Consider the following 25,726-nt stretch of genomic DNA (forward strand, 5'->3'; position numbering starts at 1 on the left):
CTCTTTAACCTCTCTGCAGCTTGACATTACTCCTTGAAACACTCTTCACCTGACTTTTTGCTATATTATGTTGCCTTCCCTTACTCTATTGTAAGTGCAGGAATTTTCCAAAGTTTTATATTAGATCCCATTTCTACTGTCTTTCCATATTCTCCCATGATGATCTCGTCCACTCCCAGGCTTCAATATCACCTATAGCAGACTGACCTCCAAACTGCTATCTGTAGCTTGGACCAGTGGTTCGTGGAGTTCCTGCAAAGTGTTCTCAAATCCAAACATACACCAAGCACTGTCTCACACATATACATCTACTTTGCAAATAAAAGTAAATAAATACTTTGTGATTTAATACAAACTCATTTAAAAGTGTAACTGAATTCACAGTTGTTGCCATTATATCAACAAACACTAAGCAAAATTAATGAGTACTTGTTTTTTTTTTTAGTTTAAAAAGTGATCTTCATACCCAAAAAGTTTGAGAACCCAAACTTTTTCTGATAATTCAGCATTTCAACTACCATGTGGAGATTGTCAAACATCTCAAATTTGGTAAGTCCAAAAGCAAGTATGTTATCTCATTTTCCTCCCTTCTTCCAGATTCCCAAATCTACTCTTCCCAACTCTCATTTCTCTTAGTTGCACCACTACTCTTCCAGTTTCCTGGATTAATAAAAGTAGAGATTCCTTTTTTTTTCTAATTTTTATTGAGGTATAGTTGATGTACAATATTATGTAAGTTTCAGGTGTACAACATAATGATTCACAATTTTTAAAGGTCATATTCCATTTATAGTCATTATAAAATATTGGCTATATTTCCTGTGCTGTACAATATATCCTTGTAGCTTATTTATTTTATACATAGTAGTTTGTACCTCTTAATCCCCTTCCCCCTCCCCACTGGTAATTACTTGTTTGTTCTGTATCTGTGAGTCTGTTTCTTTTTTGTCATATTCACTAGTTTTATTTTTAAGATTCCACATATAAGTGATATTATACAGTATTTGTCTTTCTCTGACTTATTTCACTTAGCAAAATACCCTCCAATTCCATCCATGTTGTTGCAAATAGCAGAATTTCATTCTTTTTTATGGCTGAGTAATATTCCATTGCATGTATATACCATATTTTCTTTATCTGTTCATGTTTTTGTTTTCTTCTTCCTTCCTCCAATCTACATGTCCTTAGGCCACATCACCACCCTTTTTCTTTCTCTGCCTCAAAAGCACCTAATTCTAATTTTCCCCTTGCTTCTTGCCCCAACTTTGAAAACAGCTACCTCACCTTCAATACTTCCCATACTGCAATGCCAACTTTATCTTCCTAAAGTACAGGTGTGGCTCTTTACTCACCTATGCAAATCTCCCCACTTCATGGAGGAAAAAATCCAAACTACTCATATAGGCATCCCAGACCTGTCCAGCCTCCTCTGTGGTCCTTAACCTGCCCCTATGCTTGTGCCAAACACTGGACTTTCCTCAAATGGTTCTTCACAGAGAAACTGTTAAGAATCAGGATACCGACGAGTAAACACACACTTAACCACTCTGATAAATGCTATGCCAAATGTTATCTTCAATACATAAGGAGCCATGGAACAGAGAAGCAGACTGCCATGGTCCTGTAGAACAGGTTACCTTAGGCTACAGGCTCCTTGATGGTAGGGACTAGTTCTCATTCATCTTTTATCCCCTTCTACTCCCAGCAAAGCATTCAAGGTAGAACAACATCTCTATAAAGGCTTCTGTTGAATGAAACCCAACGTTTGAGTCAGAATCTGATCAGCAGCCTCCTTTTATATTCCAAAAGGAATAACCTCTGTGTAAATTAGGGTCCAATCTAACAAAAGCACATCCTGCTACTTTACCTACAATCTTTTTCATTCTCTCATCCTCGATACTTCCCCTTTTTTATAGCCTGTGTGGTGGATTCCCATAAGATGGCCGGATGCTCTCCCTTTACAGGAACACACGTGGTTGCGGCGACAACAGACATCATGTTAGCCCAGCCCCAAAAGCAGCCTTTTAAGTCAATTTCAGGCACGAGAGATCCCAGGTCTCTTTCCTCTTGGTTTCGACGAATTAAAATGTTATCCCCTAATAAACATCAATCCTATAAATGATCATTAGACTCAAATGCATTCATGAACACTACACTTGAATCCTCCTCTTCGTGATGCAGGAAATATATATGTATACACACACTTTTATGAAGTCCACGGCATTCCAAAGAAGAGAGACTCTGCCAGGAGTGGGGAGAAACCAAGGGCAAAATCCTAGTAAAATCTGACTTATTTATGCAGAGGACTGTAAATTCCTGCCTCCCAACACAGCCTGAAATTTTTACTTTAAAATTATCTAAGTTAACAGCAACCTCTTAACAGACTTCTAAAAAAATGTGAAAAAACTTGGGAAGCGTTAGCTCATGAGTCACTTACAGATTAAGGTGAATTAGTTCCACCAGACTGTTTTCCTCTAACACCTAGATGAGATTTAGTACACGCTAAGGGAATGAAAGCTAGAGATGGGAAATGGCAAGGAAGGAGATAGGAAATCTGAGGCGAGTGACCGCATTTAAAGCCTCGGAAGTATTGCCAAGGTTGGGAGAATGTAGCCTGAAGGTATAGGAGCCTGGGGAAAGGGTACAATGGGTACACTACAGGTTGAGACTGGAAAGGTTTATAACAAGCCAGAATTTGGCTTAGGGAAGGATAAGCCTTAAGCCTAGGAAGTGAATTCTTCTCATTTTTGTCCCAGTCCTAGAACTCAACCTAAAATAATTAAATGTAGTTTAGTTACATGATGGGTTATTTAAGATAGCAGGTCGACCCAGGTCCTCACTCCTGTGTATGTGTTTTAAGTACCAAACAATTTAACTAGGCATATTTATTAATAAGCATGCAGGGATATATCTTAAGTCAAGATATTTTTGGATCTTATTACTATAATAGCTATGAATTAAACATATAGCTTCTAATGAATTAACAGTAATTTAGGAAACTTAAAATGTTCTCTCCTACTGATTTTTTCTGAATTCTGAATGAAGCTGGAAAAAATTTCTTATAAACCTCAAAATTTTAATTAAAGTTTCAGTGTATAACCCTAAATTTATCAAAGTTAGAAAAAAATCAGATTTATTTTGCAATTAAACAATAACTATGCATTAACTTAGCTGTGATACCAACAGGTAAACACTAGTATTTCATATAATATGGATGGAAATTCTTCAATCAACTAACAGTCAAATTATTCAACATACATTAAGTGCCATTTGAGCATGTAGTATGCACACAGTACATATAAATTTTATTTTTTTCCCGGAAATTTATCTTTAAAAATTATTAAATTAACATACTGTACAAGTTAAGGTGCAACTCTCTAAATACAATGTATTGAGAAATGACAAAACTATTTGAAAGCTTAATGGTATGTTTTAGCTGTGAGAATTCTGACGAGGATTGCTACTTTTTCCCCCAAAATCAACTTCTCTAATTTCCCACTTGTTCCATTGTTAAGTTTAAGGGAGTATATTCTACTACTGCACTAGTTGTTGAAAATGTCAGATCAAAAAGGAAATTTGCATTTAATATAAAAACTGTACTGTTTTTCATTCTACTAAAAAGAATGAACGAAGCAGTTAAAATAAAACTAAATCCAAAGCAAAGGGGCTAGGAACCTTGTATTATGCTTAAGTGGGCATTATTTATTCCTTATTATTTTTAATAAACTCCACATGAAATATGCGTACACAAGATGATTATACAAGCAAGATCTTAACCTGTTCAAAACATATTAAAAAATGGTCATTTCCATGAAAGTAACATAAAATATATCATGCTTCTGTAGTATCCAGAATACAGCTTCACACTTAAAGGTAAATTGTACAAAGCTTTTATTTCCAATAATGCACATGAATAGCACCAACAAAAACAACCTGACTTACCATAATGGAATAGATGAACCCCAAGTCTTAGGACAGAGTCTAGATCAACAGACACAAAAACCTGACATACTTCTGTTTCCATGCAACCATCTTTTACTTTAAATTTTTAAAGTTCATGCAATAAATTCTTCAAAGGTCTCCCCCACTTTGTCATACATTATAATTTCTTTCAAAGCAGCCATGGTACAAACACCCAAAATCTTTAATAATAAATCAATATGCTCTTAATATGTGATTAAAAGAAAATATCTAATACTTTAACTGATTCTCCAAATAGCAACAAGGAGAATGAAAATATATTAACTTTTCTACAGGGCAATGGATATTTACTAGTCATCAAAAAAGAAAATTTTTTAATTAATTTAGCTGAGATTATTCAATTTTATTAATAATTCTGAAACAAGACAAGATGTATTCACCAGATATATCAAATTATTTATTAGCTATATAAGCTCACTAAATTTCCTTGTATCAGCTATAGTATTCCTAAGGATTTCTGTCATGTTCATTACATCCACAATTAGCAGGAAGAATGAAATAAAAATCTACACTGCCTCCATGTTTTTATTATTATTATTGATTTATTCACATATAATAGGAAATCACCAGAGCCAAGGAAAACGAAATTTTTCCAACACCAGGATGGCATATTAACTTTTGTGCAAGATGTTAAAAATAGTAAAATTAAAACAAGAAAGCTTCCAATGGTTCCTTAACATTTTCTTTCAAGACTTGATTTTCCAATAACTAATAGTCAAACAGGAATAAAGAAGGCTGACCTTGCCAGACATTTATAAACTCTCAAGAGAACACTTACATGCAAGGTAATACCTATAAGGACAACATAATTTTTAAAACTTAACGAAAATATTAAATGTTTCAAATGCTGGAAAATGGAGGAAAAAAGGATATCCCCTGAATCTAAGCCACTTTTACTGGCACTTAGACTAGACTAGAGGCAGCTTTTTAGGTCTTCTGGAAAATATCAGTCCCCACCCGAAATAGAGAAAGTAAATCCTCTGCATCCTTTCTCCCAATATTCCTTCTTAAAACCCACACATAAATCAGGACGTGTCATAATCTGGTATGTTTTAGAGGGGAAATTTTTCAAAAAAGTGAAAATCTAAGAAGGTATTTCATTGCGTGCGCACTTCTCTAACAAAACAGCCTAGCATTTCCTACGTGACTAATCTTTTTAAAATTCAGTTCCTATGCAATCTAATATTATCTATTAAAACTGCCAAAATATTTTAAAACAAGATCCGAGTATCTCCCTCTCAGCTCTGATCTTTGCACTCCTTAAGTTTGCAGACACGTCACTGGCAAACCAATTGGTAGTGACAGGTTACTCCAAATCAACTCTTTCGGAAGGAAATTTTAAATTGACATCTACCCCCAAATTTTCCATGCCTCCCGGATCTCACGTAGTAAGGAATTAAGTATATGCAAGTCAAGGATTCCTCCTGATCACCTGCTGCAAAACGTGGTCTGCGGAACCTATAAATGCAAATATATTCCAATTCAATTATCCTTTCCCCCAAGATCTTACAACAATTAGGCTCACTCGAAGTGTCGTTTCATATCTTGCGCCTTGTGAACCCTGACAATGCAGCCCATAAGCATTTGATTGCACTTGCAACGTTTCTCCATGAATAAGGTCACAGACTACTGCATCCAAAGCTTGTATGTCCCACATGTGTTTGCAAATCCCACACTCGGCCTTAACGAGCACGAGTCTCTCGCTTCCATCGCACCTCAGTGCCAAGTTTCTGTAAGCCACTTCCAAACAAAACTCTCCTTCCGCTTTCCAAAAGAAAACTACATTCCAAAGGAGAGGATACCCAGGACGAAAATTAAAGCTCTAAGTGCAACACTCTTACAAAGTAAACAAACCAACAAAAAGATTCTGCCCCTGCGGAAGGTGGCTGCAAAACTCTGGGGCCGGCGCGCGCACCCACCGCGCACCACAGACCACGCAACCCACCACCGCTCCGCGTTCCGCGCCCCGCGCGACGGCCCCAGTCGGGTCAGGAGAATGGACGCTGCGCCCCCGGCTTTCTGGGAGGAGAATGCACAGGTCGGCCCCGCTGCCTCGCTCGCCCTCTTCTCGCTGCCCCTGCGCACCGAATTTCTCCGGGAATCGCCCACACGAGCCCAATGCCGCCCTCTCCTTCCGGCGGCGGCCGCGCGGGGCCAGCTGCCCTGGACGCCCGCCTCCCCAGGTGCCGGCGCGGCCCGGAGACTCCGCCGCTCCAAGTTCGCCCGCGGTCGCACGAGCTTGAACGCATCCCGCAGTTGGCGGACAGCCAGTTGGTACGTACTAGGCCAGCGGCTGCAGCGGTCTTGGCGCGCTCTCCCCCAGGACGCCTTAGCAACTCCGAAGTGACGGCCCCCGGCTCTCATTCGGCTGCTGCGGCCGGGTCGCCCCCGCTCCCATCGATGGGGGAAGGAAAGGTGGTGGGCGCTCTCTCCCTGCTCCCCCCACCCCCAGCTCGGGCCCGCCACTCCTTCCCGCCCGCCAGCCCCGACGGCGCTCGCTCGGCCGCGGTGGCGGTGGCGGCGGCGGCGGCTCCTCCCGGCGCGGGCGGCGGCGGCACCTCCCCCGCCGCGTCCTCCCCCCTGCTCCCCGCCTCCCTTCCCTCCCCGCGCGCGCTGCCCGTCCCCTCCCCCTCCCCCGCCCGCCTCCGCCGCCTCTACCCCCCCACCCCGCCCGCTGTCACATTGGGAGATTCCGCTCTTGGTACATTCGCCGCTCTGGCTCCCGCCCACGCGCGGCCGAGTGACGCAGATCCCGGCGTGGGCAGCCGCTGGGCGGGGGCGGGGGCGGCGGCCGCCAGGGCCCGGGCTCGGCCTCGGCCTCGGCCTCTTTCCGCCGCCCCCTCCGCGGAATCCGGAGGGCGGCCCATTCACTCGGCAGCTGGGAGGAACCAAGTGGGCGCCCGGGAGGGGGCGGCTCCCGCGAATCCTGCTCCCGGCGGGGGGAGGGGGCGGGAAGGAGGAAAACGGGGGTGGCGGGAGGGAGGGAGGGAACGCCGCCTCGGGCCTGCTCTCCAGCTGCCGAGGGAACTGGGAAGGTTTGCAATTAAAAAAAAAAATTTTTTTTTTAAATGTGTGAGGTTCCCAATATAGTGTTTCAAAGAGCACGCCCCGCCAAATCCAACGTCCCCCGGGAGGCTGATTTAAAAAAAAAATAGCACGCTCAGCCCACTAATCTGGGCGCCCGTCTCGCCTCTGCTCCCGCCCGAGCCGGCTCGAGGCTGGTGGGCCAGTTGCGCCCCTCCCGGCTGGCCCAGGCATCCTGCGGGAAGTGGGCTGCGACCGCAGGGAGTGGGGGTGGCAGGTGCGCGGCGCTGGGAGGAAAACTGGCAGTTCCAGAGCATCTCAGCCCCGCCCATCTTGCCCCGTGCCCACCACCGTCCTGGCGTAGGGAGGAGGGGAGGAGTGGGAACCCACAAACCCGAAGTGCGGCGTTGACAACTGTCTTGTTTGCTGGGTAACTTAATTCCAACCTTCTCAACCCTCCGGAAAACCTGCTTGTTATTTTACTGGCTAATATTTTCTATTTCCACGGTGTAAAAATCCGACAGCGCTAGAACAGTCCTGGCGTGTGTTCGAATAGAGTTCCCAAGGCACGCTGTAGAATTTTTGAGTTTGGTTTGCATGAACTTTTTCTAACCAAAGAAAGTATTAAAACACCTCCAAAAATGTACTTAAACGATTGCCAAAAAATCTGGAAACTTGTTTTAGGGTCTATTTTTCCTTTCTTTGCAAAAACGGGAAAAGGGAAGAATTCCTCGAATTAGCATTGTGTTCTTGAAGGGTAGAGAGCATCTAGTAAATCTAAAACTACTGCAAATACAGGTAAAATTCCGTTTAAACGTACATATACAAACAGCTTTATAGGAGGCCAGTCCCACATCCTGGCTGGCCTCCCAGAGTGTGCCTACTTTGCTGATGGGGATACAAGGCATTCTTTGAGATGGGAAATTCTTCATACCACATCTTTATGTTGCAGCAATGGATGGGGATGATAACATTGAAAGAAAAAAAACCTTATTAAAGTACTGAATCTTTTTCTTTTTGCAAAAACATGTTATAGGAATGAGTAATGCCACAATGGAATATATATAATTAAACCTCTTTCTCCAGTATTAGTGAAAGGTTCTGTCTGGAATAGTTGTGTTGATTTTCATATGAATAAGCATGCTTACTTCCTTGAGTTTTTTTTCAGCGGAAGAATCACTACTGGAAGCGTATCTTAGCCTAATTGTCTCGGTTTTGCAGCTGTGGACCCTATTCTGCTAAAGAGAAAGTTAACTTCGGTTGTAATAAAATAAAGACAGCTTTTTTGGAAAGATATAGGTTAACAGATTTTCAAATGAACAGATGAAATCTGCAAAATTATTTTCTTCCAGTTCCTCTCTGGAATCCTGATGTTTTGCAAACATTGTTTGTTCTGAACAGCTAGAGAAAGATAATTTTCTTCCATAAAGATGTACAATCAGTGATTCATAAGTCATGAAATGGGTAGTCTTACCTGGACTTTTGAGCCTCCCAGTAAAATTGTTTCCAGAGTTGGAAGAAATGACATTAAATCCTCTTCCCAAACTTGTATCTGTCTGACCAGCACTGAACATAATGCTGAAAAGGAAATGTGTCAGGGCAGATAGTTTTTTTCTGACTTGTAACTGGTTATTTCTACAGTTAAGCACTGAAATCTCTCCTTGTTTGTTTTCTGAGCACATTTAGGTAGTATATTTTTCCCACATTAAGAATGGCATTTTTGGCCCACTTTGCATTGCCTTAAACACCCATGGTACTGGGGGAAATGGGAGGAAGGAAAATGAAGGAAAGATAAAATTTTAAGCTTTTAGCATCTAATTCTGTATGTCTGTATGACAACAGTGTAGTTAATATGGCTGCTCAAAAAGAGAATGGAGGCATTCACCCGTATCTGAGACAGCTCAGATAAAGAAACATTGATTCTTATTTACCTCCTTACCACTTACTTTCATAGCCAGTGCTACCCCTGAACACCACCTCCTCTGCAACACACACACAGTCTTCTGCCATTCCCAGGCCCTGGTGGTTTGTTAAGGAACAGCATTCCATCCTGTAAGGTAACAATTATGGTTTCTGATTATTCTATATTCCATTCTATCCTGTAAGTATGTCTTACACTTCCCTTGAATTCAGTAAATGTATGTTTAATAGGATCTTAAAAAAATAATTATTAAAAATACTTCGGTGATTAGTGCATTTGCAAAAATAAGGGGTTTTTGGACAAAAAAAAAATTTCCACATTGTGAAACTAAAAATAAAGTTTTTAATAAAAAAAAAATTGTAGGGCTTCCCTGGTGGCACAGTGGTTGAGAGTCCGCCTGCCTATGCAGGGGACACGGGTTCGTGCCCCAGTCCGGGAAGATACCGCATGCCGTGGAGCGGCTGGGCCCGTGAGCCATGGCCGTACCGCAAAAAAAAAAAAAAATGTAGAAAGTTGATAGTGGTTCTGACATTAGAGTGAAAGTTTCCCTGAAAGAGCATTAGTTTATTACTTTTAGAAAGATTTCTTTAAAATGCTTCAGTGATTCAAAACAAAAGAACAAATGATTTTAAATGTTCTTAGAGTAGAGAAGGAATAACACTATGGCTTGTAACCTACAAGATCTAAGATGTAGTATAATTCTATCCTGTTGTTCTTCTGTTGCCTTAGAACAATTCCATACTTAACGAATTTTCCACTCTATGTGGTGGTGGTCCTAGAGTTAACTGAGTCCTGTGTAATAGTCATAATATCAGAAATATAATTTAAATTTCACTTATTTTACAATATGAAATTTAAAGTTTTGGATGTGTATGTAGATTAAATAGATTTTTTAGTGTATAGAGATTTGACTATTTTAAAATATAGGGAGATTATAAACAAGTTTCTTAAAGGTATGCTAATAGGAATATATATAACTGATCATTCCAAGAGCCGTGGCTTTAAAAACATTTGCTCTTCTAAAAAAATAAACAAATCTTCATACATTGCATTTTATTACAAGACACTATAGAATTTTTTTTTAACATCTTTATTGGAGTATAATTGCTGTACAACGGTGTGTTAGTTTCTGCTGTGTAACAAAGTGAATCAGCTATACGTATACATACATCCCCATATCCCCTCCCTCTTGCGTCACCCTGCCACCCTCCCTATCCCACCCCTCTAGGTGGACACAAAGCACCAAGCTGATCTTCCTGTGCTATGCGGCTGCTTCCCACTAGCTATCTATTTTACATTTGGTAGTATATATAAATCCATGCCACTCTCTTGACACTATAGAATTTTAAGAGGTAAAGGATTGTGAAGTTCACCTAGTTCAACCTCCTTCGTATATTCAAAGTATTTTCAAATAATTTTCAGAAATTCAGCATACAACTAGTCTAGCTTCCAATAAGTTGGTTATTTGGAACTTATATTGCAATCCCTGGTGGGAAAAGAAAGGAAATTGTTATATTCCCAAGATGGACTATAAATCCTTATAAAATGCAAGTGAAAATACACAATTACAGACTTAGTGGGGAGCTAGGTAGGATCTTAGGAATCATCTAATCCAATTGACTTCTACAGATAAGGACATTTATACTATACCTTCCTGATATAAAGAGAAGAAAAATACTAATATAGTATTAGGCAGTAAATACAGCCAAACATTTAGTTGAATGAAGAGTAATTCTGGTTTCAATAACTGCTCCAATATAAAATAAAAATTTCTTAAAAAACTGGCATTCAGGGACAATAATCCTCTCATTTTGCAAATAAAGATTCTTGGAATTTGAGAGAAAAATAAATAATGTTAAATGGTTAAAAAATAATTAATTAAAAAAATAAAAGTTTGTCTTCAAGACAGAAGAGAATGTAAATGGAAACTTTTGAAAAGACTATCTAAAGAGAATTTCTGGACATTTTTTAGGGATAATGCCTTGTTTTTCTTCCTCCTCTATCCTCTCTGGCAGCAGTGGTTACAACTCAGCTACTCTTTCTCTTTTCTTCCCACCTTTTCCTATTTTTCTGGCATTCACTGTGCAGGACTTGTATAGTTAACTGTTCCATGACACTATTTCAGGCCTCAACAACACTAACTACTGTCCACTCACTCCTGGCTGTTACAAACTGAATGTCTGTGTCCCCACCAAATTCATATATTGAAATGCAAACCTCCAATGTGATGCTATTAGAAGTGAGCTGTTGGGAGACAATTAGGTCATGAGGTCGAAGCCCTCATTAATGGGATTAGTGTTCTTATAAGCGAGACCCCACAGAGCTCTTTTGACCATTCTGATATGTGAGGACATAGCAAGAAGACAGCCATCTATAAACCAGGAAGTGGCCCCTCACCAGATACAGAATCATCTTCCAGTGCCTTGATCCCAGACTTCCAGATTCCAGACTGTGAGAAGTAAATGTTTGTTGCTTAAGCCATCAGCTGTATGGTACTTTTTTTTAAAAATAAATTTAGTTATTTAGTTATTTTTGGCTGCATTGGGTCTTTGCTGCTGCGCACAGGCTTTCTCTAGTTGCGGTGCGCGGGCTTCTCATTGCGGTGGCTTTTCTTGTTGCCACCGCACGGGTTCTAGGTGTGCAGGCTTCAGTAGTTGTGGCACGCGGGCTCAGTAGTTGTGGCTCATGGGCTTAGTTGCTCTGCAGCATGTGGCATCTTCCCGGACCAGGGATCGAACCTGTGTCCCCTACATTGGCAGGTGGATTCCTAACCACTGTGCCACCAGTGAAGCCCCATATGGTACTTTTTGTTATAGCAGCCTGAGTGGACTAAGGCACTGGCCATTAATAATTCTCAGCTAACTACACAAGGCACAGTGGAGAGTAGGTTAAAAAAAAAAAATACTCTGCTCAGCCTCTGGAATCTATCTAAACCGTCTTCCATTTGCACACTTCATTCTTGGCTTTCTTTCTTATTCCTCACAATCCCATGTTTAGCTTTTGCTTTTCTCCACCCAATTTGCTGGATTGACAGCAAGTCTGTGCTCACTCTCCCACCTTGTCTCTGTGCTTGTCTTTTTCTTCATATCTACACTCTGCCGGCAGAGGACCCACCAGCTCAAGTCCCCCTTTTAAGCATTCCACATGAGAGTGGATGGAAGATTTTGTTTGTTTCCTTAACAAAGATGTATGACTTGTTAACCAAGATGTAGAGAAAAGGAGTAAGAAAAGAGCATGTGAAGGAAGAGAACCTTTCTTGAAGTAAATGGGCAAGAGTTGGAAGAAAGAGGGAAGAGATGAAGAGACAAAAAGAAGATAACTGCATTTGTGAGAAGCTGACTAAAGTGGTCATAACTCTTCTGGAAGAAGTGAAAAACCAAAGAAAAAGTACCTGAGTCCATGGCTCTCCTGAAGGAGAAAAAAGAAGAGACAGAGATCATCCCAACATAAATTCCTCTAAGCTCACCACAAAAGTGTGCTCTTGACCTGGGACAGATGGCAGTGATGGAATGGAGTATTGGGGATAGATGTGCAGGAAGAAGGGACAGAGAAACAGCGGGCATCCTGCTCTCTTCACTTGCAGAGAGCCTGTATATTATCTTTAAGTTGGATTGGAAGAGGTGGTGAATGTATCAGGTACAAGTGTGTATCAGGAAAAGGAAAGAAAAGCAGAATGGGTTCAAAAAACACCCTCTGCACCAAGTGCTTTCACCACACTATGGTTCACATATGAAGAAATTGAGTGTGTTAATATTAATGATTGGGCTGATTGTCACAACAAATTACTCAACACTGCCTTCTAGGAGCAGACACTTGGAAAGGACAATGCATGTATTGTACAATAAGAGACTTAGAACTATTGAGATAAAAGTAAATCAAACATGGTTCTGTTCACATATAATTGCCAAGTTACAGTTTGGATTAGATTGTTGTGCTTACCCAGATTTACACATCGTGATTCATCAGCCTGCCCAGGATTGGCAATAATATATGGTAGTCAAAAATTTTAAGGACCTTGATTTCTTAATAATAGAAACTATTGCTGCATTTTTTTTTTCTCTTTCTACTGTAACAACAGTCGTGACAGAGAGAGAGTTTTTTCCAACTACAAATACATTCCTCAAATAAAATTTTCCAAATCTGGTGTCGGGGCTCTTACGCAAATTGCTGGTCAAAGGGTAAATAACCTTTAGAAGGGTAATTTGACAAATTGAGCCAGGAGTTTCAAAAGTGTTCATACAATTTTTTTTTTTTTTTTTTTTGCGGTACGCGGGCCTCTCACTGTTGTGGCCTCTCCCGTTGCGGAGCACAGGCTCCGGACGCGCAGGCTCAGCGGCCATGGCTCACAGGCGCAGCCGCTCCGCGGCATGTGGGATCTTCCCGGACCGGACCGGGGCACGAACCTGTATCCCCTGCATCGGTAGGCGGACTCTCAACCACTGCACCACCAGGGAAGCCCAGAAAGTGTTCATACAATTTGATCCAACAGATTCACTTCTAGGTTATTCTAAGTTTATAAACATTAAGAGGAAGATATTTATTACAACATTATTTACAAAATTGAAAAAGCAAAACATCCGAGATGATGAATTGGTTAAGTTATAGCACATCGATGTAACGGAATACATTTAATAACATTGGGAAATGCTCATGATACAATAGTAGTGGTCAAAATAGGACAGAGCAGAACAAACTATAATCACTCTACCTAAATATGAAAGGAAATTTTCCAAATGTTAGCAGTAGTTATCTCTAAATGATGGTATTATAATTTTTTATGCTTCTTTTAGTTTTCAAAACTTTAACAACAAACATGCATTACTTTAAAAATCGGGGGAATTTTAAATGTTATTTTAAAGAAAGATCCTGCTTCAAAAGCAGTTTACAATGAAATAAAAATGAAAACAAAGTTGTATGTTTATCTATTTGAAGACAGCAACAAAAATCAGGAACTTATCCAACAAATATGTATGTATGGAGCCCTTTGTACGTTATTAGTCCTGTATAACTCTGTGTATTGTGAGCCTACCATGTGTGAGATGTGAATATATGTGTGTGTGTGTATATATATATATATATCATTATATATATGTGTATATATATATCATTATATGTGTGTATATATCGTTATATATATCCGTATGTATATATATATATAATGTTACAAATATAGTCATCCTTCTTTTATTTTTCTGATTAATCATTCAGGCAGGTATAAACTTGTATCTTCTTGAAGGTGCCCCTACTCCAGGGACGTATGCAGTCCCTGGGCTTTTGTAATTCTTTCATTGGGCTTCCACAGGCAAACAGTGACAGAATTGGCTTCTGGGCAGCCCCTGGTGTCACTGTTTCTCACTGCCCCTGTTTTGCCACAGTAAACTTGGGCTCACCAGATGCAGTGCTGGCCCACCAGGTCCAGTACTGCTGAGACCCTTCTGCAACCTGCGTGGTTCTTTAGGGGAGGACAGAGGAGCCCACTCTCAATCTCCAAGACTGTCCTTTGCAGGGCTCTGCTCTTCCTTCATTTCACAAACACAACCATCTCCCAAGAGTGTTGGCTCCATGCTGGCCTTGGTCAGCTCCAGACTCAAAGCCACTCCTATCCACATCCCAGAATCAAACTACCAGCAGTGGCTCTCTTTCAGACGACTTTCTGATAGATTTTAAATTTGTCTTACAGTATCTTTTCTGGATTATATAAATTTTGAGTCATTCTTCTCAGTCCTGTTCTTCCAACCTCTCAGCTTGCCTAACAGTCGAGGTTCATTTGCGTAAGGACTATTTACATTGCTGAGAAGGTTCCCGTGGCAGGCTGCCCAGAGGCTTACGATCCAGATCCTCTGAGCACCAGGGTAGTTGCACAAGGCCCCTCTGTGTGCCTGGTTGTCGCCCTCCACTCCTACTCACACATACTATAGAGGAGTAGGAGTTTTGAAGAACTGAACGCTCCACCTTCCTTGTATGCTAAGGTCAAGAAATAGGCAGGTTACTTATAAGGTGGCATTTTTCAAACAAGAATGGACATCCAGAAACAGATGGACAGTGGGATGGCCATTAGAGGCAGGACAAGATGTTATAAAGAAGTAAGAATTGTCTAGGCTTTCCACTCAGCACAGCAGTCTGACAGCTATGTGTCCTGTCTGAGAAAGAAAGGGGGACTCAGGTGAGGCAGGTCCCCAGTGCTGCCGGGAACAATGTGGTTGCTCCTTTCTCTGCAGGGCTGCACAGAGATCTAGGCAACATCGCTTTGGATTTCATCCTACTTCCTTCACTAGCTTTCACCCCCCCTGTCAGGCACCCAGTGTTCTTCTGATGTCTGAGTTTGGTTTGTTTCCTGAGAAGGAAGAATATGATCTGATCCAGATATACCTGGAGGTGTTAATGTTGCAGTGTGCTACTTTTCCAAAGATGTGCATACCTGGAGATTGTTTGAGCAACAACTAAACACCTACTGAAGGACACACACACTGTACTATACTCGAGAATTTAAAAAATAAATAGACAAGCCTCTGCCCTAATTCCTGGTCTAGAAAGGGGAATAGACATGTGAAAGAATAGTTGCTCCACGTTGTAAGATGTTCTTAGTCACACAGTGGAAAAGGTGATGATTCTGCCTTGGATGGGGCACAGGGGTGAAAGTCATGAGGCTTACAAGAAAGTGACAGTTGGACAGGTCTTGAAGGATGAATTTAATAGAAAGACTCAGGAAGTACGGGCACTCCCCAGCAAGTACAGAGGCAGTGAAACAGCATGAAGCAAGAGCAGTGAGTTAGGGCAATAACTGTACAATGAAACCTAACTGGTTCCAAATGACTTCAGAATGAAATGTGAGGAGCGCAGAGGCAGAAGATGAGGTTGCAAAGAACAAATTATGTAGCATCCTCATATGGTACTCTAAGCAGTTGCGGGTTTTATCCTGCTGGTATAGCCCTCATCTTCAGTGAGTACAAGAATCAAACTGGTAGTGTTAGACATCAGAATAGTAGTTAAAATTAGGGAAGAAGGAGGTGATTGGAAGGGGAACAGTCAGGACTTCTGAAGTGTTGGCAAGGCTCTCTTTCTTGTTTTAGGCTGTGCTTATATGGCTGTTCACTTTGTAAGAATTTATTGAACTGCATGTTTATGATTTCAGTACTTTTCTTAATGCATGTTACACTTCTCGATTGTAAAAAAGTTTTCTTTTTAATCAAACTGGGTAATTTGTTCAAAACACAGATTCCAGGGCCTCACACTCAGACATTCTGAGTGTAGGCCTGGGCTGGGACTCAGGAATCTGCATTTTTTAAACAATTACCTTGGAGGATCTAAAGCCAAAAGGGACCCTTAGACGACACTTTGAGAACACTGCTAGGGCTGTTGGGGAGTCACCCAAAAGGTTTAAGCAAGAAATTAAGAACAACGATTTGCCTGTCTGAATGTGCTGGATTAGGGAGAGGAATAAGTTGAGGATGGCTTCCATCTTATACCCAATAGCACTTGCAGGTCCTAGATCCCATTCCCTCTTTGCTTTTGAAAGAGATGTGACAAACAAGGTGCTAATGTATTTTTTGAGATGTGTTTTCTTTTGAGGGTTTCTTAAATATGAAAAAATTTGACCCCAGTACAATAATTTCTAATAGTCAAATTTAAGGCATGGAACAAGCCCGTGGGGTAGATATTCTGGGGCAAGGAGCAACTTTCTAGAATTTTTTAAATGAGTGCATGCTTAGCCTATGACTGATAGTTGTTCAGCTACTGACCCACCACTGTTATGTCATGTACTTAAGGATAAGTGATTTACATGGATGCAGCTAAATTCTTTTTCTTGTGCCCCTTTATAATCAGAGGGATATTGTTGTGACATAAAGCAGCCAACATGGTATTCTTCCAAACCATAATCCCTATGGGAAAAAAAAAGACAAATTTCGTTTTTCCTTTGGTGTTCACAGAGTTGGAAAAAGAAAGGGGAAACTTTACTTGGCCTTAAACAGAGAATGGGAAAGTCCAAAAATATGACACAAAATGTGTGCAGATTTTTCTCCTCATGACTGAAATACTGAGGAAATGCCACAAGGTTTTTTAATTGCCAAAATTATGACTTTGTAACCAGAGTCTGTCAGTCCATTCATTAGATCAGCAAAAATGTTTAAGTCTGACAACACAAAGTGTTGGCTAGGATTAAGAGCATAAGGACTCATATACGTATAAATTGATGTAATCACTTGGGAGAGCAATTTGGCAATATTTAGTCAAGTTAAATGTGTGCATACTCTTTGACCCAGAAATTGCACTCCCAGGTATATTCTCAGAGAAACTCTCTTACCTATGCCCAAGAATATTCACAGCATCACTGGTTGCAGTACTTAAAACTTGGAAACAACCTGTTGATATATTATATTAATAGGAGAATTTATGAGTAAATTGTGATATATTCATACAGTGGATATAGCTGTGAAAATAAATGAAATAGATCTACATATCTTCCATGGGAGCATCTCACAAATATGATGTTGGATAAAAGAGCAAGTGGCAGGGCTTCCCTGGTGGCACAGTGGTTGAGAATCTGCCTGCTAATGCAAGGGGACACGGGTTCAAGCCCTGGTCTGGGAGGATCCCACATGCTGCGGAGCAACTAGGCCCGTGAGCCACAACTACTGAGCCTGCGCATCTGGAGCCTGTGCACCACAACAAGAGAGGCCGCAATAGTGAGAGGCCCGTGCACCGCGATGAAGAGTGGCCCCCGCTTGCCACAACTAGAGAAAGCCCTCGCATAGAAACGAAGACCCAACACAGCAAAAATAAATTAATTAATTAATAAACTCCTACCCCCAACATCTTCTTTAAAAAAAAAAAAAAAAAAAAAAAAGGAGCAAGTGGCAGATAAATGTGTACAATATGATGACATTTATATCTAGGTTAAAAATTGTAAATACTATTGTTGTGTGGGAAATTACCTTGCTGCTACGGAAGCCTGTTAAGTATAACAACAGGCAAGCTATCCAAGAGATCACAGAACAGAAGGGCTTACAGACCAAAATGAGGTGCTTAAATCTCATGGTTTATTAAATCAATTGAAAACACACAGCAAGAAGCAAGGTGAAAGAGCTGGGGTGGTTTAAGATGACACAACCTGAATCCTCAGCCTTGTCCCTATCTTCCTCGATAAGGGTATGCCAACAAGGACCAGAGTTGAGATTTGAGCAAAGCGACCCAACACATAGAAGGTGCCTAGTGTCAAAATGCACACTTGCTCTGCAGGTTTGGGAGCAAGTGCATCTGGCTGATAGCTGTATTGTAATTAGCCTGATGAGCAGTTATGGATTTTATTTTGCATTAGTTGTGCAGAGGACGCGAGGAGCCAATGGTCAGCCGAACTAAGAGCTCATAAATAGTGAATGCCTCGTGTGCCTCCTGTATCTTCAGTGTGTCATGAGTATTTGATGATTCATGGCCTCATATATGTCTAGTGTATCATGACTATTAGGTATTTCTTGGTCTTTCCATCCATTTCTAATTATGTTCATTATAGTTCATTATTCAAATGCTCTACTTTATCTATGTCTAACATGTCTCAGAAGTTACTGACTAAAAAAAAAAAAAAAGTTACTGACTTATCTTACGTATTTTACAAAATTTGCCTGCCTCATAAGCTATTTGCTTTAATTCTAGTTTCACTTTTCTCCCTATGTATTCATTTCTCTTATTTTTTAAAGCAGAATTGAATATTCTTTGTTAATTGAAATATAGTTAACATATAATGTCATGGTAGTTTTAGGTGTACTACATAGTGATTTGACATTTGCATACATTACAAAATGATCAACTTGATAAGTCTAATAACCATCTGTTGTCATATGAAGTTATTACAGTATTATTGACCATACTTCTTATGCTGTATATTACATCTCTGTTACTTATTTATTTTATAACCAGAAGCCGTTACTGCTTAATCCCCTTCACCTATGTTGCCCATTCCCACCCCCCTCCCTTCTGGCAACAACCTGTTTGTTCTCTGTATCTATGAATCTGTTTTCATTTTGTTTTGTTTGTTTTGTTTCTTAGATTACACATAAAAGTGAGATCATATGGTATTTGTCTTTGTCTGACACATTTCACTTAGCATGATGTGACCCTCTGGAGCCATCCATGTTGTCACAAATGATTTCATTTTTTATGGCTAAGTAGTATTCCATTATGTATATATACCACATCTTTATCTATTCAACTGTCAATGGATACTTAGGTTGCTTCCATATCTTGGCTGTTTTAAATAATGCTACTATGAACATTAGTGTGTATATTTCTTATAGAATTAGTATTTTTGTTTTCTTTGGGTAAATGCCCAGTGGAGTTGCTGGATTGTGTGGTAGTTCTATGTTTAATTTTTTGAGGCACCTCCTTACTGTGTTCCACAGTGGCTGCACCAGTTTACAAGCCCACCAGCAGCACACAAGGGTTCCCTTTTCTCCACATCTTCATCAATACTTGTTATTTGTTGCCTTTTTCATGACAGCCATTTTGACAGGTGTGAGGTAGTATCTCATTTTGGTTTTTTGCATTTCCCTCATCATTAGTGATGTTGAGCATCTTTTCATATGACTGTTGGCCATCTGTATGTCTTCTTTGGAAAAATGTCAACTCAGATTCTTTGCCCAGTCTGGTGCTTGTTTTTTTGGTGTTGAGTTATATGAGCTATTTATTTTACATAGTATCCCCTTACTGGATATATTGTTTGCAATTATCTTGTCCCATTCAGTAGGCTGCCTTTTTGTTTTGTTGGTGGTTTCCTTTGCTGTGCAAAAGCATTTTAATTTGATATGGTCCTATTTGTTTATTTTTGGTTTTGTTTCCCTTGCCTAAGGAGATCCAAAAAATATTGCTAAGACTGATGTCAAAGAGCATACTGCCTATATTTTCTTCTGGGAGTTTTATGGTTTCAGGTCTTATATTTAAGTCTTTAATCCATTTTGAATTTATTGTTATATATGATGTGAGAAAGTAGTACAGTTTCATCCTTTTGCATGTAGCTGTCCAGTTTTCCCAGCACCATTTATCAAAAAGGCTGTCTTCCCCATTGTATATTCTTGCCTCCTTTGTCATAGATTAATTGACCATATAAGTGTGGGTTCATTTCTGGGCTCTCTATTCTGTTCCATTGATCTGTGTCTATTTTTGTGCCAGTACCATACTGTTTTGATTACCATAGCTTTGTAGTATAGTTTTAGGATGCTTGATACCTCCAGTTTTGTTCTTTCCCAAGATTGCTTTGGCTATTCTGGGAATAATTCTTTAGAATTATTTGTTCTAGCTCTGTGAAAAATGTCATGAGTACTTTGGTAGAGATTGCATTGAATCTGTAGATTGCCTTGGGTAGTATGGTCATTTTAACAATATTAATTCTTCTAATTCATAAGCATGGTATATCTTTCCATTTTTTTTTGTCTTCTTCAATTTCTTTCATCAGTGTCTTATAGTTTTCAGAGGACAAGTCTTTCAGAATTGAATACTTATAAATAATTCAGTAAACAGACATTGTAAATATATGTGTAACATGGTTAAAGTATAAATAAATGCTTGGAAAGAGTAATCCCCAAGTTCAGCATTTGGCTTAAGATGGTGGAGAGGGAAAAAAAATGTATTCAGATGGAGTTCACAGGGCTTTAATTACATTAGTAATGTTTTATTTTTCAATATGGATGGTAGATATGTGAGTATTTATTATATTATTCTTTAAATTTTTCACATCTGAACTTTTTCAAAATAAATTTAAGAAAATTTTGAAATAGTAAATATCTGGTGTCTTACATGTAATAGGCATTTAATACATATCATTTTGATTTTAATAAAGTTAAAGAATTTGACTGGGCTAACTAAATTGATATGTCATCCTTCTATTGCTGGTACATACATATATTTTTCAACAAATATTTGCTGAGTACCTACTATTTACAAGGAAGGCATTGCACCAGTTGATATGGATGATGAAACATTGAGTGAAAGAAAATTCTTACTCTCAAGAGTACTCTCAAGGTTGCAATTTAATCAGAGACTTGAGACTACTGAAGAAATAAGAACAATACCAGAGCATAATATAAGTGCCTTTAGAGATGTACAGATTGTGACTAGTCAGTCTAGGTGTGGCTAGTCAGTCTAGGATGAGATCAAAATGCCTTTGAGAAGTGGCATTCAACGTGGGCCTTGAAAGAAGTACATGTCAACAGGTGAAAGTGAGGAAAGAATTCCAGGAAAAGGAAATACAATGGACAGAGAAGTAAAGTGTAGGGCATGCTCACTCCGTGTCAAGGGTGGGTATGGGAGAGTGGCACAGAGGGTGTTAATAAGTTAAGTCAGGACAAGAATCCTTCTATACAGCATTAGCAGTGGTTACCTATGGTTGAGATTACGGGTAATTTCAATATTTTCTTTGTAATATTCTGTATAGTCAACATATTCTACAGTGACCATATATTACAGTGACCACAAAATTGATTTTTGTTGAAATAGCTGGACAATTTGCGTATGGAGCTCTGACCATCTGGAAAGGCAGGGACAAATACTCTATTTTGCTCTTTTTGAGATTTATCAGGATTGCCTGGCTAAAGCCCATTAACAGAGAACAGTAATGAGGCCCTGAAATATAATTATCTTTAGGAATGGGCAGACTTAGGTGTCCTGTCATAAACATAAGAGCCTAGGCATTCTTGGAGGAAGCATAGCACATGGCTAAGCTGGAAGTTCCTTGGGACCTAGCCACCCTGGCCCAATGCTGTGCATTAGGGGAAAATGGTAACTATTGCTGAGTATGTGAAGGACTTGAAGAGAGCTGTAACTGCAGATCCACAGGTCAGGGCCCTACCATGGCTGGGCAGGGGCCAAAACCAGCAAAGGCATTTTCACAGAATGGACTATGTACTGATGAAAGGGCCTAGATCTTTCCCTTTAGACCTGGCATTGGAAACACAACTCACACTTGTCCTTTGGACTAAACCCCTGAGGTCTTTAGACAGTTTGAGGAGAGTCTATATTAGACTTTCTGCTGATAGGGCAAGTAAAGGTCTAAGAAATTTATTATAAAAATAAAGATATGACTATAGCAATAAAATGGCTTTGTGAGTTAGGCCAGAAAATATTGGTCTATGTTATGCAAATATTCTGCATTAAATATGTGTTAACTTATAATCAGATAGATGTTACTTTTATGAGTCCTATTCTAAACACAAAATTAACTTAAAAATACAGCATGAACTTTGATCCATAATAAATATAAAAATGGCAAAAATATTAATATAAAGATTTCTATACTTTAATCTCTTAAAATGACTTGATATTATAACTGGTCTCTGACAGTGTCTAAATAAGGTTTGTTACCTTGACGAAAAGGACTTTGCTGTACTGTCAACATAGATAGCCTGGTTCAAAATTCAACATGATCATATCAAAGTTGGTGGTTCTACACAACCAGAGGAGGGAAGTTAAATCGTGTGTAATCTGCTTCACCTGGCTGGACATGTAAGCATCTTGGAAGATACTGTTTCTTCCTCATCTAGAACTCTGCAACACTCATCCAACACCTTTGAAAGAATTTTAGTTAGTCAAACCTTAAAAATTGTTGAGATTTTTGTAGCTGAGGCTCATGCTTGGCTTCTTGAAATATGAAACAAATAAAATCTGCAAAGTAGTATTATAATTTCTTAACACGGAGATTTTCATTGAGAGCAGTGTTAAAGGAGAATGAATCCTTTCACCAGTGTACATTAGGGAAATATGGTACACTCTTCTTATTTGACGTCCACTAGATAGAGAGCTCCTAGGAGGCAGGGGCTGTGTCTTAATGGTTTTTAAACCTTCAGTATTTGACCTGGAATAGAGCCTATAGCAGCTGCCCAATATATATATATATGGTGAATTACTGGTTTTTTGAGGAAGGATAGTTGGCAGGGTTAGGTGCAGCTGCAAGTGATGCTCTGTATCATTCTGGACCGAAAACATACCTTTTACTATTTGGATATATCGTAGGATTACTTCTGTGTTCTAAAGCTCTGGAGAGTTTGGATAATTGAACTTGATAAAAGGACTACGATTGTGCTTTGTTGTCATGTAACTTGTGGAGTCAGTGTTTTAGAAAAGACTTTTTAACGTTGCACAGAAGAGAAGCGAACTTCAGGCCAAGGGTGGAGGCAGCCCTGTCCCCTGGGGGACTAGAACCAAGAGTCGGGAAGCCTGCAGGAAGCAGGGAAGCATGCTCTCTTTCTCCTCTCTGCTTTTCTCTCTGTAGATTTCGTTCCTCTTTTTCTGCAGGTGTTTTTACTTTCTCAGGGCGCATAGCCCCAAGCACTGCTGATCCACAGCTCCCCATCTCTCATCTTTTCTGTTGGAGAAACCAGGACAGACTGAAATGAGCATTTTTGTCTCAATTTCAGACTCCAGTGAGAAAGACTGATCTGCCCAGCTCAGGCCAGGGGGATACTCTTCACTCAATAATTTGTGTGATAACAGAGACTGAAGTTACAGGCATTACAGAACTGATTTTATATTTTCTAAGGAAAAATGTGTATCGTATATATCGCTAGTTAACATCACGTTACACTGTTGGGCTCTAAATTCTCAGAAGCCTGGGAGGTTTCCTTCCTTGAAGGGTGAAAAAGTAGTGAACAGATGGGCCTCCCACCATCAGGCCCATTTCCCTGGGGGCCTAGAACACATCTTTGGACCTCTGCTTTCAGAGGAGACTGACCAACCATGCCCAGGATGTCAGAGCTGACAGTCAGCTGGCCCCAGTGCCTCCCCCAGTCCATTCCCGATGGCTAAGTGTGAAGAGTAAACAATCTGCAGAAATTCAGTGGTGTCAAAGGAGCTAGTCCAAAGTCATGCCGTGATGCTCTGATTTTAATGACGCCCAGGAACAGCCCCAGAGGCGAGTGTGCAGCTGCCAGGGGAGCAGCTGGTGGGCTCGAGGCTGGGCTACGGGAGGCTGGGCCCTGGGGGGGCGGGGAGGGGTGGAGAGGAAGAGCTTGGGAGGGGCGCGCGGAGGCGGCCCTCCGCGCCGCAGCCTGTTTCGCTAGGCTTGTTAGGTTGGCACGCGGATTGAAAAATGTACGTCTAAATCTATTTCTGGCTTTTAAATGTGTGAAGGAAACACATAACTTTATTATTTTATTTTTGTCAAGTTAAAGACAGAGCCAGATGCCCCTAAAGCTTATGCATTCTGTAAGGAGTTTCTATTCTTTGGTGGAGCATCTTTGGAAGCAAAAACTCAAAGACAAATAGGTCATCTCTTCTAAGTTTTCTGGAGGAATATTGGCAATAAAAAGAATAGAGTCAGCACTGGTAACTAATGGAGATGAAGGAAATAAAACCAGGGAAGATGTTGAATTTTTTTTAAAAGAACTTGTAAAGGAAAGACAATGAAGTAAGCATTGATGTAACATGAACATGTTATTATTTGTTAAAATGCCAAAAATACTGCAGATATACATAACCTTTTAAAATTTAGTGAGAAACATATGAACAGTTGCAGAAATGCCCTCGCCAGAGGAGTTTGGAAATCTTCAAAGCTTAATATCCTTTTGTGAATGGTCAGACTGATGAGGAATGAAAGAAATCTGGAAAAATAAAAGCACATTAGCACTACAACAGATATATTCCTGGGAGGGGTTGTTATGATAAAGTTAACTGCAACTGTAGTGCTTCACAGTCAAAGAAAATCTTATAAAACAAAATACTGTAGATGTGTGTTTATTTTGTTCAATAACAAATGAACTGTAACATCAGGGGAGCAGCTGGTGGGCTGCTCCCCTGATAGATATTTTTTGAGCATATGCTATGTTCCAGGCACTGTGCTAAGCATAGGGAATATACTGGTAAATAAGTTGGATGCTGTTCCTACACACATATCCCTGCCTAAGCTTTGAGTTGATCAGAGAAAATATCATAATCACCAGATCAAATAGCTGCATGGGACCTAAGAGATCAGTTAGTCCAAACTTTTATTTTACACAGGAAACTGAGGCCTAAAATATTGTATAAGTGAAACTGGCTGTGCTCTTGGCCTCTCTATTTTTGCTCTCAAAAAGAAGCATTTCTTGTCCTATAGGTCCTTCTCAAATCTTCAAATTGTATGCCATGTAACAAATGTAGACATTAATCTATTTCTATTATAGACTTTCAATATTCCTATGCTTTTTTGGAAATGAAACAGGAAATCAAATTAAAAAAAAAAACCCTAAAGTCCAATTTTCAATATCTAATCCAGTTTTTTCAGGAAGTGTTAGCCATGTGATTTCTATTGCCATCAAAAACAGTCATGTCGTGTGATACTGACCATCTGTTTAGGAAATGGCAGATACGCTTGGAAAATCCAGAGTAATAAGAACTCAAAACCATCATCGGTTAGAGAGGTTATCAGTCCAAGAAGATGCCACTTCGGTCAGATGTGGATGAAGCATTATTAGATGGACCATCTGGATTTCACGCCTACCTGTGCTCTAGACTTGTGTGATAACTGTGTGTCCCTTGGTTGTCTGACCGGCAGTTGTACTGCACTGTTAGCACAATGCTTGCCAGCCACAAGGATGTTGTGACAATTGTTCAAGTAAATGCTATAAAGCAGTCTGAGCAATTCAAAAGAAGGGTGCTGGACTTCCCTGGTGGTGCAGTGGTTGAGAGTCCGCCTGCTGATGCAGGGGACACGGGTTCGTGCCCCGGTCTGGGAAGATCCCACATGCCGCGGAGCGGCTGGGCCCGTTAGCCATGGCCGCTGAGCCTGCGCGTCCGGAGCCTGTGCTCCGCAATGGGAGAGGCCACAAGAGTGAGAGGCCCGCG

The 25,726-nt window shown here is 40.2% G+C and overlaps 1 protein-coding gene and 1 long non-coding RNA gene across 4 annotated transcripts in view; one reads left to right on the forward strand and one right to left on the reverse strand.

The window, feature by feature from the left end:
* Positions 1-3,022, forward strand: part of LOC114896774 — a 115,119-nt gene extending 112,097 nt beyond the window's left edge. The window contains exons 2-3 of the long non-coding RNA XR_003793918.1: positions 446-549; positions 1,917-3,022. This is a non-coding gene — a long non-coding RNA (uncharacterized LOC114896774). The remainder of the gene's footprint in view (positions 1-445; positions 550-1,916) is intronic.
* The window catches only part of NAB1 (NGFI-A binding protein 1), a 45,285-nt gene extending 38,477 nt beyond the window's left edge, over positions 1-6,808 (reverse strand). Inside the window, exons 1-2 of one of the 3 annotated variants that reach the window (XM_029225121.1) lie at positions 6,264-6,315; positions 5,336-5,439 (exon numbers count right to left, since the gene is read on the reverse strand). Coding sequence is in view for 1 of the 3 variants with exons in the window: in XM_029225119.1 (XP_029080952.1) it covers positions 6,663-6,688 (26 nt within the window). In the remaining 2 variants the exon portion in view is untranslated. Of the gene's footprint in view, positions 1-5,335; positions 5,440-6,263; positions 6,407-6,662 lie in introns of those variants that run through there. The other 2 variants (XM_029225119.1, XM_029225120.1) reach the window with 2 other exon arrangements.
* Between the last annotated feature and the right edge of the window lie 18,918 nt (positions 6,809-25,726).

Source organism: Monodon monoceros, unplaced genomic scaffold (assembly GCF_005190385.1).
Source record: "Monodon monoceros isolate NGI ecotype Baffin Bay Population unplaced genomic scaffold, NGI_Narwhal_1 Super_Scaffold_16, whole genome shotgun sequence".
NCBI classification, from domain to species: Eukaryota; Metazoa; Chordata; class Mammalia; order Artiodactyla; family Monodontidae; genus Monodon; species Monodon monoceros.